At 54.7% G+C, this 17,912-nt stretch overlaps 1 protein-coding gene across 3 annotated transcripts in view; it reads right to left on the bottom strand.

Annotated features, from left to right (window-relative positions):
- The window catches only part of Prex1 (phosphatidylinositol-3,4,5-trisphosphate dependent Rac exchange factor 1), a 192,304-nt gene that overhangs the window by 7,811 nt on the left and 166,581 nt on the right, over positions 1–17,912 (bottom strand). For 2 of the 3 annotated variants that reach the window (XM_004858239.3, XM_087197740.1), the window contains one exon: positions 15,406–16,909. The exons of the other annotated variant lie outside the window; for it this stretch is intronic. In XM_004858239.3, the coding sequence (XP_004858296.2) occupies positions 16,867–16,909 (43 nt within the window). In that variant the 3' untranslated portion in view covers positions 15,406–16,866. Of the gene's footprint in view, positions 1–15,405; positions 16,910–17,912 lie in introns of those variants that run through there. 3 annotated transcript variants of the gene reach the window in all.

Raw genomic sequence — 17,912 nt, 5'->3', positions numbered from 1 at the left:
GGCCCTGGCCATTATTCCACCAATAACCATAGCACCTGCTCCTCCACGCCCGTGACTATCTCCCAGGACACCCGCATCTGCCAGCCACCCATTGTTCCCTGTGTAAATGTCACCACCCCAGGCCCTCCCTGACCATCCCTAGCTCCTGGCCTTTCCTGTCCTCCCTACAAACTGCCCCTGCCCCATGACTTTCTTCACTCTGTAGCATCCAGCATCTTCTATACATTGACAACGTCTCTTTCTCCACTAGAATGTCAGCTCCAAGAAGCACATCATTGGCTGTTTCACTGGCTACTCTGTCCCATGTGCCTGGTACTGCAAGTGCCTGACACACGGTGGATGGTCAGCCAGTGCGTACTGAATGAGTGAACTTTGATCAGACAAAGGAGGTGTGGATGGGCTGGGGTGAGCTCGGAGGACTTCCTGGAAGAGGGGACTTGAGTTGGACCTGATGAGTTGGGAGAGGATTCCAGGTAGCACAAAAGATTCAAGACCCAAGCCCAGGGCACAACACAGGCATAGCTTTGACTCTTGTTTTCACTGTACACTTAGATCTTATGCCATTTCACAACGGTCCTTTGAAAATTAATTCAATGTTTTATTCATCCTTAAATTCTTTAAAGCTGCAAATCAAACAGTCACAGGGTGCTCTCCTAACTGAGTTCTGGGCTCTTGTGTTGCAAATAACCATGCTCTTTTGCATACCAAGCAGACCTTTCTCTGTCCCAGGAAAATGAATTTCTTGTGGTGCACATTGCACTAATTGCATCCACAGTGAGGCAGCGCCAACATCTTCTCCTGATTTGCATTATGCAAAACCTTAATCTCCCCAAGTTTCCTAAAGCCTTGTGAATGATTCACAGCCTTCTGATGCCAGGAAATGCACTGCCTAATCTCCCCATCCATATAAATTAGATTTACTGGGAGGGGGAATAAAGGAGCCTTGATATTATCAACTACTGGGAAATCATGACCCCTGAGTGTGGATATCCCAGAACTTTGTTTCTTAGGGGGGAAAACAATGGGACCACTGATCACACACATATTGCTGAATTTATATTCTTTGTGCAATTATCAGAATGAAGAGGACAGTGGGCTTCTGGCTGCAGCAACTCCCCACACGCCCGGTGCTCCTTATGGTAAAGGGCAACAACTCTGCAACCACACTGAGGAGTCACTGGAGGCTTCCTGTGGGGCTTTACTGATGACTTCCTATGGGGCTTCGCCCCCAAAGGGCACTAAAGGAAGACTGAGAGCCTGGCAGAGGAAGAAAGTACTTGCTCTTTCCTGACTGCTTCCTCTCCTGGTTTTGCTTCTTCCTATTTTTAATATGTCCTTGTTAATGTCACCATGGTGCCCTTAGATACACCAGCATCCTCAACCAGCCAGTGCCAGACGATTTTCAGCCCCACTGTTTCTGCAAGTCTCAGCTGCTACCTCTCTGACCCCTTAGTGCAGGGCTCAGCACATTTTTTCCTAAAGGGCCACACAGTAAATATTAGAGACTTGCAAGCCACATGATCTCTGTTGTAACTATTCACCTCTATCCTTGTTGACAGCAGCCACAGCAGTAACTAAACAAATGGTCACGGCTGTGCTCCAAAAGAACTTTATTTACAAAAACAGTCAGCCCACCCATGAACAATAGTTTACCAACCCCTGCCTTAGTGTTCTCTCTTTGTATTTTGATTTTTCAATACTTAGTTAACACTGAAGTCTGTACTGTGGCCAAAGCAGGGGCATCAGTGCAGCCTTGGGGCAGGACTATGTGAACATGTACTGCTGGCTCTGCCAAGTAGGTGAAACTGCTTCTCCTCATCCTTAGAAACTCATTTAGATAAAATAACTAACGAATTCTCCAGGTCAAGAGGGGGTTTCTGAGGTGGGGACCAGCTTGATTTGCTCAAGCAAGACATTTCTGGGACAGTGGCTACAATTGGCTTCACCACCTGATGAGGTTTGAAGTCCTGCTACAAAACCCATCCGCTTCCACACAGGGCAAACAGGTGAGTCAGTGGGGATCTGATGGGATTCACCTAGGCATCTTTCAAGTCACTGAGGATGGCACTGATCTCTGCAATTCACCCCAAACTGCAGTCTGATGGGAGGGCTTCCACTCATGGATTTTGCTCCATGAGTTATTCCAGTTGCCAAAGAACTGGTAGAATGAATCTACAAAACTTCTGGGTCCACTGTGATTTGTATCTGTGTCAAAATTCCACTGATCATCTGGCTTCTGTGAGGAGATGAGGCGAGAGGCCATGATGGTCCATTGTGGTGGTTTCTGGCCACTGGATCTGGAGTTTTCTATGACACAGATCAAACAGTGCTTTGGTACACAGCCCATCTACCTCATTTCTAAGGATGCCATGATGAATAGGGAAAGGTTCCTGGAGGGTCATGCTGATTGCTGCTACTTTTTTTTCTGGTACGGGGAATTGAACTCAAGATCTTGTGCCTACAAGGCAGGCACCGTGCCACCGAGCTAAATCCCCAACCCACTACTTCTTTTCCTGTGGAAAACATAGTCAGTATGCCCATCTTGTCTTCAGGGGTGAATTCTGTCACTTGTCCTCATCCCCACCATCCAGTGTCTCCCTGACTTCCCTCTCACACCTGCCCCCTCGGAAGAGCCCACAGAGACCTCTGAGGAGGAAGTTGCTCTGTCAGGTGACTAACACTGCCTTGGTGAACCGAGGTTCTGCCAGGCCCTTGGGGTCAGGGAGTGGGTTGATGGAGGGATTGTGCGTGTCACTGACTACACTTCTATGTCCCTAAGCCATGGGTGTCTTCCTTTACATCATGCAAGGAATGTTCTATAATCCTAAACCGAGTGGCTGCCACTAAGTAAACAGAGACCCTTCAGCTTCCGGAGCTAACCCTTCAATTCAGAATCCCAAGCTCGTGTACCATGTCCCCAGCTTGACTCAAGTCCCTGTTACTCGCCGCCCTCCTCAGTCACGCTTTATTGATTGCACACAGCATCCCCAGGGTTCTGCCACATGAAAACTAGCAAAACCCTACAGCTGTTTTGGTGCATATGCTATGTCCTCCCAGGTCAGACTCTGTGCTTGTCCCCCGGGACATGCTACCGGGTGACTCGTGTAGTAGCCAAGGGTGGTGTGAGGCTTGAGAAAATGAGACAACTTCCTACAAATAAACCTTGAAATACACTTGCACGGAGATGTCGGGAGGCTGTTTCTCCAGGGTTCTTGTGCCTTCCTGTTCTTCTTCTTTTTTGTGTTTTTGTGATTTCTGGCACCCACAATGAAGACAGGCACTTAATAGATGCTCATAAATATTCCTTGGATGAACAGATTAACATAATTTAAGAGTAAAGGATAAACATTTAAGAAACTATTTCATTCCTTAATTCAAAATAAAGCAAGAATCAAAATGCAGCCCTTTCCTCCAGTTAAGCCTCATTTGAACATGACCCCCATTAGCGACATCTCTGGCCAAACAGGAAGCTCCTGAGGGCAGGCTCAGGGCCAATGCCCCCAAACTGCCACACCTGGTACATGACCTCTTGTACTCAACACAAGCTCAGGAAGTGTCAGATGAAAGAGAAGCCTCATTCAGAACTGCCCATGAGCTGGGTACTGGTCATACACCACACCTTCCCCCCATGCTCTCTGGGATGTACTCAGAAATCCAACTTTCATTCCCACCAGCAAATTCTCTCCTGGTCATAAATCAGTGCAATTCTGGTGACCAAGGGCCAACAGGACCTGGGCATGACAGTTCCCAGGGTCCAGTCTCAGGGCTTAATGCAAGCCCAGCCCTGCCTCACTGGCCATCTTGGTGCCTCTGCCCCGCTTCCAGGCAGCTCCTTCCCAGCACCCACCTGGCTCTGTGCAGCACAGGTAACCAACATGGCTGTGGATGGATGACACAATCCATGTGGTTGGTGCCAACCCAGTAGCCACCCTGGACCTCAACCCATCCCCACCCCAATGCAGCCCAGAGCCCAGACTCCCCCTGCTCTGTCCTGGGGCACCAGTTCGATGGATCCAGGCCAGCAGTCTCCACCCTATCCAACCCCACAACCTCATGAAGAATGTGCTTAATGATCTCTTTACTGCCCTGAAATGAAAGTCATAAATAATTAACCTAGAACATCACACACCTACTTAAAAATGCATTACAGCGCCCTAAGTGGATTATAAAAAAGAAATAAAAGAACAATAATTTGTGATGAAATAAATCATATTTAAATATGCAAATGAGCAGACTTAGGCTAGTTAGGGCCTCACAGACACCTGGAAAACACGTTTGGAGGAAAGAGAAGTAAGACGGTGAGAAACAAGGGCGACAATGCCTATTAGTAGGATATTCTATATGTGTTAAAATCCTGCAGAAGTTTCGTTTCCATCTAAAGTTGGTGTCAGCTCTGGGCTAAGACAGGGACACGGCTCCTGCACAAGTGAATGCCCAGAGGGACACTGAGATTTGGGTGGGAAACGCGACAACTTGTCTCATGTGGATTGTCCCACACATGGGGAACGTGATGATGCCAGCCCTGCCACCGGCCACTGAGGCAAGACACATTTCCAGCACATCCCTGGAGCTGTGCCTCTGCTGGGAAACCAATGTTCAATCACAATAACGCCATTTTCTCTGCTGGCACCTGGTCTAGGGGGAAGCACGGGGTGTGGTCTTGGCCAAATAGTGGGAGAACATGTGGCAGAGCCCTCACCCACATGTGAGTTTGCAGACGCTTGTGAAGAGGTGACAGGGAGACACTTCAATTCCTCTTCTTCCTGCTCTGGGCACTGTCGTAGGCACGGCGACTGTGGAGCTGGGAAGCGATCCTGTCAGCTCATGGTCAACAAGAGCCAGCCAGCAAGCAGGCAGCTGGAAGGACCTGGGTCCTGAGCCCCTGAGCCAGAACTGCCTGAATTCCACAGAACTCTTTGTGAGTGATGCCAACAACTGTCCTTAGCTACTTATTTTGGGCTTTTCTCTTTCTCCAAGCCAAAAATAGGGCCACTTTTACTCATTACCATAATCTCATTTATTTCCTGAGCAAAGACTTATAATTCAGGAAATGTCAGGACCCTGATGTTGTATCATCTGAGCCTTGCACCCCTGTGAGGTCAGGACCCCCACTTAGACTGAGTGCTGAAGCCGTGGAGGAGGGAAGAGACTTGCCAGTGTCAGACCCCCGAGGAGGTGACTATCGGGCACTTGTCACTAGTTCTGTGCTGACACCCAGGGCACTACGCCCCCCCCCCCACTGCACCCCAGAGGCCACAAGTTCTATGACCTGATGCTGGTCAGGGCCCTTATGTCCTACACAGCCACGCTACACTCAGCAGCATTTTACCTCCTTGTTATTGGGCTGATGTCCCTCAACTTAAAAATTGTGTCTCTAGACATTCCTTATTAAAATATGCACATCTTATCGTGAAAGACCTAATACATATTCATGAGCACAAATAAATTCTTCATTAGTCCTTGGCTGTAGGAATCTTTGAAAGAAATGGGACAGGAGACAGGTGAGCTTCAAGCTGAATCTACTCAGTGTCAGGATCAGCTTCCATTCATTCGTTCACTCACCCGCTTGTTGAGTATTTCGTAGGTGAATCTTAGGTGCCAGATACACGATGTCCTGGAACCAAGGCCTCACCCATGGAGGACACAGACAACATCATGAGTCAAGTGGTCACAGACTGGGTAACTCCTCAGAGGGAATCAGAATAGACAGAAGAAGGTGCAAGGTGACTGCCCAGGACATGGGGACTGCTTCAGACAGGTGGAGGGGACGTTCCAGCCATGACCCAGGGCATGAGAAGAGGCAAGCAAGAGAGGCTCTAGAGAGAGAGCATTTCAGCAGCAGGCCCAGCAAATGCAAAGATTCTGAGGTGGTGATGAGTTTATTGCAAAGCAAGCAGGGGACGGAGCGATTCAAGGAAGGTTGGCACCAGATGACACGGGCTGGGTCAGGTAAGCCACAGTAGGGAGTTCGCGTTCTAAGGTGAGAGCGCTGGGAAGTCATTGAAGAATTTAGGTGAGAGTGACAATCTTAACGCACATTGTGAGACTCACTCTGCTGCCCCTGGAGCAGCTGCAGAAGCAGGAGACCCCACAGAGGGTCGTCACAGTCACCGGGACAAGAAGGGATTGGGTGGGTGATGGAGTAGGTGCTGACGGTGGATGCAGCTAGGGAGTAGCAGGGTGTCAGGAGCCCAGGACGGAGGACAAACGAGGCCCAGCCTTCCCCGCGTCAGTGGAGCGACCAGAGGGACAGGAATCTTGTGAGCCACACAGAGAGCTGGCAGGAAACGCTGGAGAAGGCAGGAGCTGGGACTGTCAGGGTCAGGACAGTAAGCTGGGGACGGGAATCCAGAACGCGGGGCACCGAGGGGACAGAACTGTCCTACATGCTGCCCAGGTGAGCTGTAGGGTGGCTCTAGTGGCTCACAAAAGCCTCGCTGGACAGGTTGTCTTATGTGTGGACGCCGGGCAGGGACCTCCAGCAAAGGGGAGCAGCCTCTCCCACCACCTGGTTCGGGGAGCCTGGCAGGAAGAAGGGGTGGCGGGACCTGAAGGGGAAGCAGGAGGAAAGGGTAAAACCAGAGGTCAGCGGAAAAGCCCGGGTCTGTGTGCTGCAGGAGCTTGACGTCTGAGGAGCACATGGGACCAGGGGGATCCCCAGGAATCCAGAGCTGGGCACTGGGTCTGTGCCAGGCTGCCATTTCCGGGGGTGCAGAACAGACGCTCAGGAGGTCACTGCCCAAGCCAGCAGGAATGAGGACGCCACACACCAGGACTCTGGGTGTGGCCGAACTAGGTGGACGCAGACCCGTGTCTCTGAGACATTGTGCTCTACGGAGACGCGTGTGAAAGTCACACACACACTACATACATCACACACAAACACACCCACTTACGTATACACAAACGTGCACACTGACACATGCACACACCCACATCCACATCCACATCCACACCACGTCCGCCACGGAGGCCCGTCCTGACTCGCTACTGTGATAAGGCAGGGCCTCTCCGCAGCGAGCCTGCCTTTCTGGAGCCGAAATGTAACCAGAAGCACACTGCGGCCGGAACCCAGGACTCGCCCCTGCCTTCCTCTGAGGGGCTCATTCGGTAGGGAGAGCGGAAGAGAATTAAGGAGCCGAGCTGCTCTCCTCGGAGGCATCCACGGATCGGATCGGAAGGACACAGCGGAGCCCCACGTGTTCGGGGACGGGAGCTTCGTCTGCCCACTGTGACTGACTCAGGGCCGCCCAGCTCCAGTGTGCTGGAAGCTCCGGAGCCCACCCGGAGGGGAGGGGCCTGCGGCCAGGTCTGGTGGGAGTGGGGAGCGCAGTGAGGCCAGGAGTCGCCCCCGCTCCCGGCTGGGCACTCAGCTGCCAGCAAGACCCGCTCCTTCAGCCTCAGTGACCCCGGGAGGGAAGCGCCCATAGCTATTCCCATTTACAGTTGAGAAAACCAGGCGCGGAGTAGTCAATGCCTGAGACCACACAGTCAGCCATGGCAGAACTGGAATTCGAGCCGAGGCCACCTGCGTCACCGAGGGGCAATTCTGATGACATGCTGGGGGCGTGGATGCTCAGGGACTGTGCTTTCTGGTGTCCCCCAGTGGGTACTAGTGTCAGAGCCTCTGAACTGCCACCCTTTGATCCCCCAGGCCCTGCTGCTGAGGCCAAGCCCAGGGGACCCCAGGGCGGAGCTTGTGTGGCCCAGAACCTCCCCACTTTGCACTCAGCCCAGGGCCTCCTCCTCACCCCACTTTTTCTGCAGTGGCAGCTTGGAGGAACCCCCTGGCTCTGCCTAACCCGCTCCTCAGATGAGTGGGGCTACTTTGGCAGCGGCGACCTCCCCAGTGTCTCCCTGGAGCACAGAGGTAGAAAACACAGATAAACACGCCTCTCTGAAAAGCAAATGGATGAACTCTGTCCCTGGCCCGGCCTGGCAGGGTGGCCTCTCTCCTGTCAACAAAGGCCTGGTGGTCACTTTCCAGTTGTCCCAAGGGAGGCGGGGTTTAGACAGAGGGACCCCTGGCTGTGCAGCCAGGGCCAGCACTGGGCGGAGGCCTCACCTTCCCTCGTGTTCCAGCCCCCCAGCAGCCCTGTGAGCCCATGCCACAGGTGGGAAACTGAGGCACACAGAGGTCAAGGGACTTGCCTGGAAATCCTAGCCCAGGAAGGCCAGCCACAAAGCTCGCATGCTTAGGGACTAGGCCCAGGCCTCTGTCTCCACACCCTCACCTCAGCCTCCCTGGCCTCCGGCCTCAGTGCGCGGGGGATGACTACATTCTCCAAGTCAGCAGGCCATTCTCTGCCGAGGGTCCTGTGTACGCTCTTCAGCCTGCCCTCAGCTCCATGACCCTGGTGTGACATCTCTTCACGTCTAATATTGCAGGACATCCCGGGGATAAAGCTTTCTGGGTCTCCCTGTGACTCCTGCAGCCTGAACCCCACCATGTTCCTGTCCCGGGGATGCCTCACCAGCCCTGCTCCGGGATCTGGACAGCCCACAGCTCTAGGAGGGAGCTGTGAAACAGGCACTGGGCTCACGGCAACGTTGATGCAGGTGTTCCTCAGCAAGGAGCAGGGAGCAGGGACAGAGGGGACGGGTGGGCTGGCTCTGACGGAGAGGGGAGTGAGCAGGAAGCTCCTGCGGGCTGAACCCAGGCAGCAGGGCCAAGCCACACAGTGGGAACGAGGGCAGCCCTGTCCTGAGGACATGGGCCTGCTGGGCCTGGAAAATGCTGGAAGGAAACTCAGGGGAGCAGGGGGACTTGGCAGTGGCCCCCACCACAAGCTGGGCAGAGCTGGCTGGGGACCTGCCCCCAGGATGGATGGGCTTGGGGACAGGGCCCCTCCACTGAGGCCCTCAGGAGTCTGGGCAGGAAGGCAGGAGAGCCTGGTGCTGCCACAGTGACCAGGGAGGGGACCCAGGCCCAGCTACCCTGTCCCCGTGCACCTAAGGAGCTGTCACCAGGCCAATGAAGACAGAACCCTGGGCAGAGTCTGGAGCCAGAGGACTGGGCCCAAATCCCAGCCACTGTCCTGGGGGAGGATTTCAACTGCAGTGACGGGGGAGGGGTCTGAGGCCTGCACAGCGGCTCCACCAGTCTCTGGGCCCCAGGTAACGGTCACATCTGTCCTTGCCCCACGTCCACTCACACACTCATCGGTCCCCGCACTTCCCCTGGGCCTGGTGAGAAGCAGAGGGAGGCGGAGCCTGCTGGGGAGAGCCACAGCTCCCAAATGGCTGGGTCATTACTGGTGCCCGGAAGAAACTAACCCGGAAGGGTGGGGCTCGCAGGTCCAGGGAGGTCCACCCTCACTGAGGTGGGGACTCGGGAACAGAGACCGGAAGGGGAGGAGGGCCCCGAGGGTTTGCTGGGAACAGGGTCCCCCTGGGAGCAGCTCACAGAAAGGCCCCCGAGACAGAGCCACCAAGACAGAGCCACAAGAGAGCTCAAGGACCAGGGAGGGGCCCAGGAGGCCAGGCCAGATCGAGAGAGGGGAGGGCAGAGGAGCAGGCAGGGAGGGACACGGGGTCTCCAGGGAGGGGAGGGGAGGGAAGGCCCCGGCGGCCCTGGGCAGAGCGAGCCAAGGGCTGACTCGGGAGGAAGACGGCGAGGGGCTGCCGTGTTCCAGGCAAAGGGTGACGCAGAGCCCGTGCGCCTGGCTCTGCTGGCCCCCGTGCATCAGGCCCAGGGAGTCGTCAGGCAGCTGTGGACCGCACACGCGCAGGCCTCACTTGCTAGCTGGTACCCCGGGAATGAGACCCACCTCCTGTGCAGCCTGGGGGTGTCACAGCTGCAACTACCGGGCGCCGGCAGCGTCTTCTTCCCCTCTCAGCTCCCCTCCAGCCCCGTGCCTGAAGCGGAGCACAGAGCCGTCCCTGCCTGTCATTGCTGCGCCACACATTTCAGAAAACAATAGAGGAAGTGCAGTGATTTATCGTCCAGCTTCCACTGTGCAGTGCTTTTTTTCTGAATTCCTCAAGGGGCAGGCTTGGTGGGCGGGAGCGACAACTGCTCCAATTTACAGGTGAGAAATCTGTGCATTCTTTGCTCAGAATCACCAGTGGCTGTGGGACAGACTCCCAAGTGCACCAGTCACCTGCGTGTCCTGCCCCCACGCCCTCCGTGTTCCCGCTACGTGACCTCTTCACTCCTCCACTCACCAGGAATGGGCTCACCTCGGGGCCTTTGTACATGCTGTATCTTCTGCTTGGAAACAGATGGCTCCACAGATCTCTCCTTAGGTCTCCATTCAAGGTCTGCCTCAGAAAAGCTTTCTGTGACCATTTAAATGGCTCACACACCTGTCCCTGACAGCTCACCCGCCGTAATTACCTTATGGCCCTTGTACCACCTGACCTAATACAGCCCTTTGTGGTTCTTTTCTTTTTTTTTTGGTACCTAGGATTGAACTCGGGACCTTGTGCTTGCAAGGCAGGTGGCGGAACCACTGAGCTAAATCCCCAGCCTGGTTTCAACATTTTTATCTGTCTCCTTCCAACAGGATAAAAACTCCGCAGACCTCATGAACGTGATGTCAGGCCTAGAACAAGGCCTGGCCCATAGTAGGCCCTCGATAAATATTTGTTAAATGACGCCAGCAAGGTCAAGAGGGCCAGACCTAGACTCACCTTCAGATGTCTGCAAACCTCTTGCTGCTGGAAGGAATCCTGGGTGAGGACACATCCGACAGTGTGAGTGTATCAGTCCTCCTGCCATCACTATAACAAGACACCTAAGGCAGGACACTTACAAAGAAAAGAGGTTGGCCAGGCTTAGAGGCACATGCCTGTATCCCAGCATTTGGGAGGCTGAAGCAGGAGGATTGCCATGAGACCCTGTCTCAGAAAAAAAAGGAAGAAAAGAGGCAGGACATGGCATCACATGTGTGCATGAGTGTGTCTGTGAGCTGTTTGCTCAGTCTCTCTCAAAGCCACCAGGACTTGATCATGGGCTCCATCCTAATCATCCTAACTAACCTAATCCCTCTCCAAAGTCCCCACCTTAACACTGGAGTTGGATTGCATTTCCGCCCTCATAATGCCCTTAGTTTATGACACTGGAGATCAACATCCTGCAGGCATTTGGAACAAACCCCAGCAGTGGGTCCCCTCCACTCCAGCAGCTGTGCCTGACACCCCACACCCCGGGGGTCCAAGCTTGATGGAAGAGCGTTCTGGGGGTGCCCACCGCACCCCTGGCCTCCTGCTGGGCATCCAGCCCTGGCAAGAGGGGAGCTCAGCACACAGCCACCTATGAGGGAACAAAAGAGCAGAATGGGCGGGCAGGGAGCAGGATCGGGAGCCACACTGGGGAGCGGGAGATGCACATCAGGGGTGCGGATGGAAAGGGCTGGGGATGTAGCTCAGTGCAAAGGCCTTGGGTTCAATCCCCAATACCCCAAAAAGTTGGCAGCGTGAACTGCAGCATTCAGGACCACAGGCTCTGATCACCAAACCCCACGGCAGAGCACAGAACCAGGTCAGCAAGTGCCCTTTGCTGCTGGCACCGCCAGGCCCAAAGGGAGCTTCCACTCCTGCCACCTGGGCAACAGCCACACGCTTCTGGACATGTGGGGGGAGCCTGGGGCCAGCAGCTCCTAGCAGGGATGTCAGCAGTACCTTCCGGCACCTGTGACCTCCGTGTCCTGAGGGGGAAGAGCAAGGACCCAGGAGACAGCTCTGCCAGGAGAAGCCCTTCCTACTTCCGAAGATCTGGGTCACTGCCAGACAGGTGTCCCCGCTCCTGAGGCAGACGGGGACCGAGGGGCTGATGACAGAGCCTGCCAGGCAGTGGGAAGTGTTCTGCAGGAAAACCAAATAGAGTGACGGAGAGGACAACAGGAGCGGGTGGGGGGCGATGATACGTGGGCAGAGCTGGAAAAGAAAGCGAAAGAAACAGAGGAAGAGCCCAAGTCGGGGAAGAGTACTCCAGGACATGGGAACAACATGTGCAAAGGCCCTGAGGCAGTACCCACAACAACAGCCACAAAGCTCCCTCTTGCCCTCCCACGGATAGCCTTCAGTGCTGTCCTTGGCAAAGCAACCTCCTCTTCAACCCTTCCCCCCTCCTGTCCTCCTTTCTGCCAGGTTCTAGGACCAAAGTCACATTCTCCAGGACCTGCCAAATGAAACACTGCTACCAACACCTGGACCCACATCTGGGGCCGGCAAGTGCTTGAACCACTGGCTGCGTGGCCTCGAGTCACTCACTCCAACTGTCTGCCCCATTTCTTCTTCTGTAGCGCAGGGCCCTGAAGGGCTGGTGACAGGGTTATAGGACATGATGTCCGAAGCCACCTAGCAACGTGCCTGGTAGAGAGGAAGGGCTCAAGACACGGGACAGATTCAAGTGTCACTCCTGGTCCCTCAGAGAAGCTGGGTTGGATGCTGTTTTTTCACACGGGGGCAAATGAGGTGCAGAGGGGACAGGGACACTCCAGGTCACACGGCACATCAGGAGACTGTAACTGGGACCCTGAACGCCCAGCCCAGCCCAGCCCAGCCCAGCCCCGTCCCGTCCCGTCCCCCACAGCGACACTGGGAGCCTCGGCCCTCCCACAGCGCCCCCTGGTGGCCACCGCTTTCTCGTGGTTCCCGAAGGAAAAGGAGCGGGAGAATTGGGGTTGGGGCGCAGCCCTGGGAGCGCCTCTCTTTACAGTTTACCTGGGTCTTCACATCCTTCTCCCAGATCCGACCGGAAGGAGGGGGTGCAGACAAAAGAAGAAAAAACACAAAAGAAAAAACGGAAGAACAGAAGATAGAACCAAGCTCATAGACATCTGCTACGAGACAAAGAAAAACTAGAAAAGCTAAGAAAGAAAATGGAGGGGAAAGACAAAAATCAAGAAAGAGTGAAATAATGAAAAAATAGAGAAAAAGCAACTCAAAAAAAAAGGTCCTGAGTCCAATCCAGGGGAGGCCGGGCCCACTGTCTACACAGTCCCTGCCGCACGGCTGGCTGTCCCCAGTGTGGCAACCGCAACCAGCTCCAGGTCTGAAGCCCAGCGGGCGGATCGGCCGGAATGGAGCCCCGGGGACCTCGGCCCACTGCACGGTCCGTGGCGCCACCTGCTGGACAGGCTGGGCACTGCAGCCTGCCAGGAAGTAACTTCAGGGCCGTGGGGGGGGTGAAGTCTCCACTCCTTGAAGAAGGAAATGAGCCTCTTGTGAGACAGCGACACCTAAGAGAGCCGCTTGGCAAGTACAGAAGCCTGCCAGATCCGAGGGCAGGCAAGGGTGTCTGACGTCAGAAGTCTTAGGCCAAACCCTGCCTGCCCACCAAGCCGGGCAGCAGAGGAGGCGGCTGGACGTGTAAGCTCCAGCTGCAGGTGGGTGTGGCTTGTGTTCCACGCTCTAGTGGGCTCCGACTGGTTCTTGTTTGTTTGGGGTACAGGGGATTGAAGCCAGGAACCACGAGATACACCCCCAGCCCTTCTTAATTTTGAGACTGGGTTGCCCAAGGTAGGCTTGAATTTGCAGTCCTCCTGCCTCAGCCCCCCACGTGGCTGGAATGACACGTGTGTGCCACCACACCTAGCTTTTCAACTTAGCCATGATTCACTGGTGCCTGGCACTGGCTGACATTGGAGACAGGCATGGTCCCTCTTCTCAGGGCACCTTGGGGAGGCTGCTAAGTACATAAATAGGTTTAGATGCAACAATAAAGTAGCCAGCACACCCTGTCCACCTATGGTTTCCAAGTAGTCCCACACAGTCCTCGTGTCTGTGTGGAGGAAACCGAGGCTCGGAGGAATTCAGACACCTGGCCCCTTACTGGTGCCCTGGAGGAGCAGGAGCCATAGCTCGGGAACGCACCTACCATTTGCCTTTGACTGACTCCCGGCCACCGGGCTCTCCCCAAGCTGACGTCAACATGGCTGCTAGCCCGGCAGGCCGGTAATGAGCGTGCGGGCCACACAGGCTGCAGGGCCCTGGAGAGCTACGTCCTGAAGGAAGGTGGCAGTCACTCCTCAGCACCAGCTGCTGTGTGGCCAGGTGGGACCGTGGACCGCTATGACCAGAGCTCCCGATTTTCAGGAGACACTAAAAATCGGAATTCAGAAGTAAAATCGGCCAGTTTTTAAGTCAAGATTGTAATAACACCATCAGGAAGGAGGGAAAGCTCCCATCTATTTCTAAGTTTCCACCAGGGTCCACCGGTCTGAGTTGTCCTGTACCCTGGCTCCAAGTGGCCTATCCTGTCTCATCCACGCTGAGAGAAGTCAACCCGGCTCTCCCTCCCACCAGGCCCTCAAGCACTGAGTCTGAGGGGCTGACTTGCTCCCAGCAGAGACCCCGCTTCTCACCTCTGAACCAAAGCCAGCCTATCACTTCTGGGGCCGTCACTTTTCTCTCCGCAGCCCCCAGGGCAGAAGACGGAGCTTCCTCTGAAAATGTCTGCCCTGCCCAAAGGAAGACATCAGAGCCTCTCTGTTGACCCCCAACACAGGTAGAAGTGACAGCTCTTCTCTTAGGGAGATTTCCCTTGGATGCAGACACTGGCTTCAGATAACTCCAAATCATCAGTCTGTCGTGCATCCCAAATCCCACCAGGATCCTCTAGCGTGTGTTACAGAACAGTCTGGAAAGCAGCTGAAAGACGAGGAAGCCTCTCAGGGAGGAACCCAGTCAGGGCCTCCGAGAACTGGACCCAAAGGAAAATTTCATAGACTTCAGTCTTCTCCAAAGTGTGTGGGAATAGGAATAAAGGAAGGGGAAAGAGGAAGGCAGGAGGGAGGAACAGGGCCAAATAGGTCTGCATGTCAACCCCAGCCCAGGGGATGAGATTTCTCTGGCAAACTCGGGCAGCTTCATAATAATTGCTGGACCCAGGCAGGCAGGTGAAGAGGGCAGCCCCTACATACCCAGGCCCAGGGCTCTTCTGATTGGCCCCTTTACACTAGCCTGGATTCTGATAGGGTGGAACCAAGCCCCTTCTTGTGTATTTTGAACTCCACTCCCCTTCCTATCCAATGAGCCTTTCAGGATGGGGCAGAGGACAACTCAGTGGCAACCCCCGGACCCACCCTGACCCCTTGGCACACTTAGGGCACCCAGAAGGGGTGGAGAACTGGTGGGAAAGTAGCAGCCATGTTTTCTACCATCAAGTGAAACAACTCAGCATGCAAAATCAAGTTGAGCACCACACAGAATCCCTTAGTCTGCAGTTGGAGTCACAGCCCCGCCTGGTGATTTCAGGGAGTCCTCGCCCAGGCCCCTGCAAGGGAAGCTGCACTGTTCCCATTATTAAGGACCAAACTGAGGCACAGAGTGGTGACATCACCGGTTCAGGGGCCACTGGCTCAAGGACCCTGACAGTAGAGACCCAAACCACCAGGACCATCGGAACCATCAGAACCACACACGCCACTCACCAGAGACAAGCAGATCGTAGCCTCCTTCTTTGTATTATAAACTGACTTTAATAATAATAAAAAATCTATCAGGTATTTAACAAGAAGAATCTGTACATTTTAAAGTAAACCAGTGCACGACGCCCTGGCCCTTAGGGCCCTTCTCCATGTCCCTCGGCAGGGCTAAAGCGGGTCCTTGGTTTTCTACCTGCAGTGAGATACAGCGACAAAGCCACCTCTTGGAATCTTTTGCATGGTGGCGAGAGGCGTGGTCCCTGGGGGCCGAGGGGACGAAGATGCCTCAGCAGGAGCCCCACACCCCACGTCCCCAGCCAGGGTGACAAAACATCCCCTCCCTTCCTCCTCTGCCATCTTTCCCTGGAGATGTAGAGGCTGGGGTCCTCGTATGGGTCCCTGTGCCCAGGAGGGCAGGGCCACTTCCTGTCTCTCTGGCCGAGGGGTCCCTGTGCCCAGCTCTGAGAAGTTAACACCAAAAAATAAATTACAGAGTCCACCACCAGGTGGCCCCAGTGCCCCCCAACCTGTGCAGGATGCTTCTCAGGCAGGGGGCTCAGCAGCCCTGGTCCCCAGCCTTAGCCAGGCCGCCTCTCAAATCCTTGCAGCCACCGTCCAGAGCAGAGCCCCCAAACCGAGCAAATGCCGGAGAATCGAGGGTGGGCAGAGAAGGAATCAGTCAATACCTGTGAGCAATACTTATGACCCTAATATTAAGAAAGAGAAAATACTGACATTTTAAAAATTTTCAATAATTTAGTTCTTTTTTTTTTTTTTTAGTAGAACTGGGTAAAGTTGTCAATACTACCTTATGTTGGTCCTGTTAGACAATTTACCTCTCTTTGAAATTTAAAATGTCAAATATATAATCATACAACTTAGAAAAAAATCTTGACAACAAAAAAACCCAAAATATAAACCGCAGAGATGTCACGCCATATAAATAAAGTCAGAGCGAGTCTCGCCCAGGGCTGAGGCCGAGTTCCGGCGGCAGTGAGTGACGTCCTCTGGTTGACTGCGCCCCGTCCCTCGGTCCTTCCTGACAAGGCCCTGGCTTTCCCGTCTCCCGGGCGGGTTAGTACGGGGCTGGTGCTCTGGAAGCTGAGGAGAGCATGTGGCCTCCTGGAATGTGGACCTGGGGTTCAAAAGTGCAGGCTGCGCCATCCCAGGGAGCTGGGGCGCCCTGTGACCTCCCCTCCGTCCCCTGTGGGACCTGCAGGGCTGAAGTCCAGGCCCCCGCTCCAACCCGTGAGCCCTGTGGGTCCCCAGACCCCTCGGGCCTCTGGCAGGAGGGCGGAGATCATGCTGCCCGGGCAGATGAGCCAGACGTGGGGGCGCAGGGGCGCAGGCGTGTCCTGGAAGGAGGCAGTGCAGAGTGCAGGAAGCCGGAGCCGAGCAGAGCGGAGCGGCCAGGGCAGAAGCCGCAGGTGGCTCTGTCGGAGGGGCGCAGCCCACTGTGTCCTCCCGCACCCCGCACGCAACCAGGTCCACGTCAGAGGTCCCCGTCCGCCGGAGGCTGGCACAGGCGGTAGAGCCTGGAGGCGGAAGCAGAGGATGAGGGGGCCCAGGCGGCAGAAGGCACTCAGCATTATTATTTCCACTGTTATTTGAATGGGTAATTCATGCCAGAACCCAAAAGCTCACTAGATATAAAAAGATGGAAAATCCCCCTGCTGCCCAGTCCCCTGCCCGAGGCAGGCTCTTCCCCTCAGAGGCAAGCAGAGCCATGCAGTGACCTAGTAGTTAGGCCGGGGCTGCCTGGGCTCAGAAGCCCGGCTCTGTGGCCTTGGACACTCTTGGACCTGTGTCCCCAGCTGCCGATGGGTTGTTTGGGTCAAATGGGTTCCCATGTGTAGCGACTGGCACAGTGCCTGCAGTGGGGTAAATGTGATGAAAGTAATAAAGAGTCTCGGGCAAATGAGGTCACATGAAAACTGGGGAGACCTAGGCAGGCCGGGAGTCCCCGGCATCACACCAAGGGCAGCGTCCTGGCCTTGACAGTCAGGGCTGGGGAAAGCTGCCTGAGGGCACATGGGACTCTGTCCTGCTTTGCTATTGTTTTTATTTTGTTGTTTGTCTGGGGGGTTTGGAGACAGGATCTCACTGTGTAGCCCAGGCTGGCCTCACACTCGTGATCCTGCTGTCTCGGCCTCCTGAGTGCTAGGATCTTGGGTGTCCACCACCACGCCTGGCTCTCTGTACAGCCCCAACTTATGAACACCATTCCAGGAGAAGTGTTCCTAAGTCAGATTCGTTCATAAACCAACAGAGTGAGTCTCACAGTACAGCACACCTGTAAAGTTTGTAACTTAACTGTATTATTTTTGGAACTTCCTGTGCATTAAACTATTTGAAAATAAAAAAGTTAATTAAAACCTGTAGTTAGATATTGATGGCAAACTCACTGGGCAAAAAGGGACAGAGTGAAAGAAGCTGAGGTACCACAGGACCCTGCCAGGGTGTTGAAACAAAACACAGCGACGGCAGGGGACACCAGTGGGTCCATGTGGCAGGGCATGGTCAGGTGGAGGGGACCCA

The sequence above is a fragment of the Heterocephalus glaber genome, unplaced genomic scaffold, assembly GCF_053883595.1.
Source record: "Heterocephalus glaber isolate CG9 unplaced genomic scaffold, H.glaber_assembly_v1.0 deba00001673, whole genome shotgun sequence".
Lineage (NCBI taxonomy): Eukaryota > Metazoa > Chordata > Mammalia > Rodentia > Bathyergidae > Heterocephalus > Heterocephalus glaber.
The sequence above is the reverse complement of the archived record's forward strand: the minus strand, read 5'-3'. Positions and strand labels throughout refer to the sequence as shown.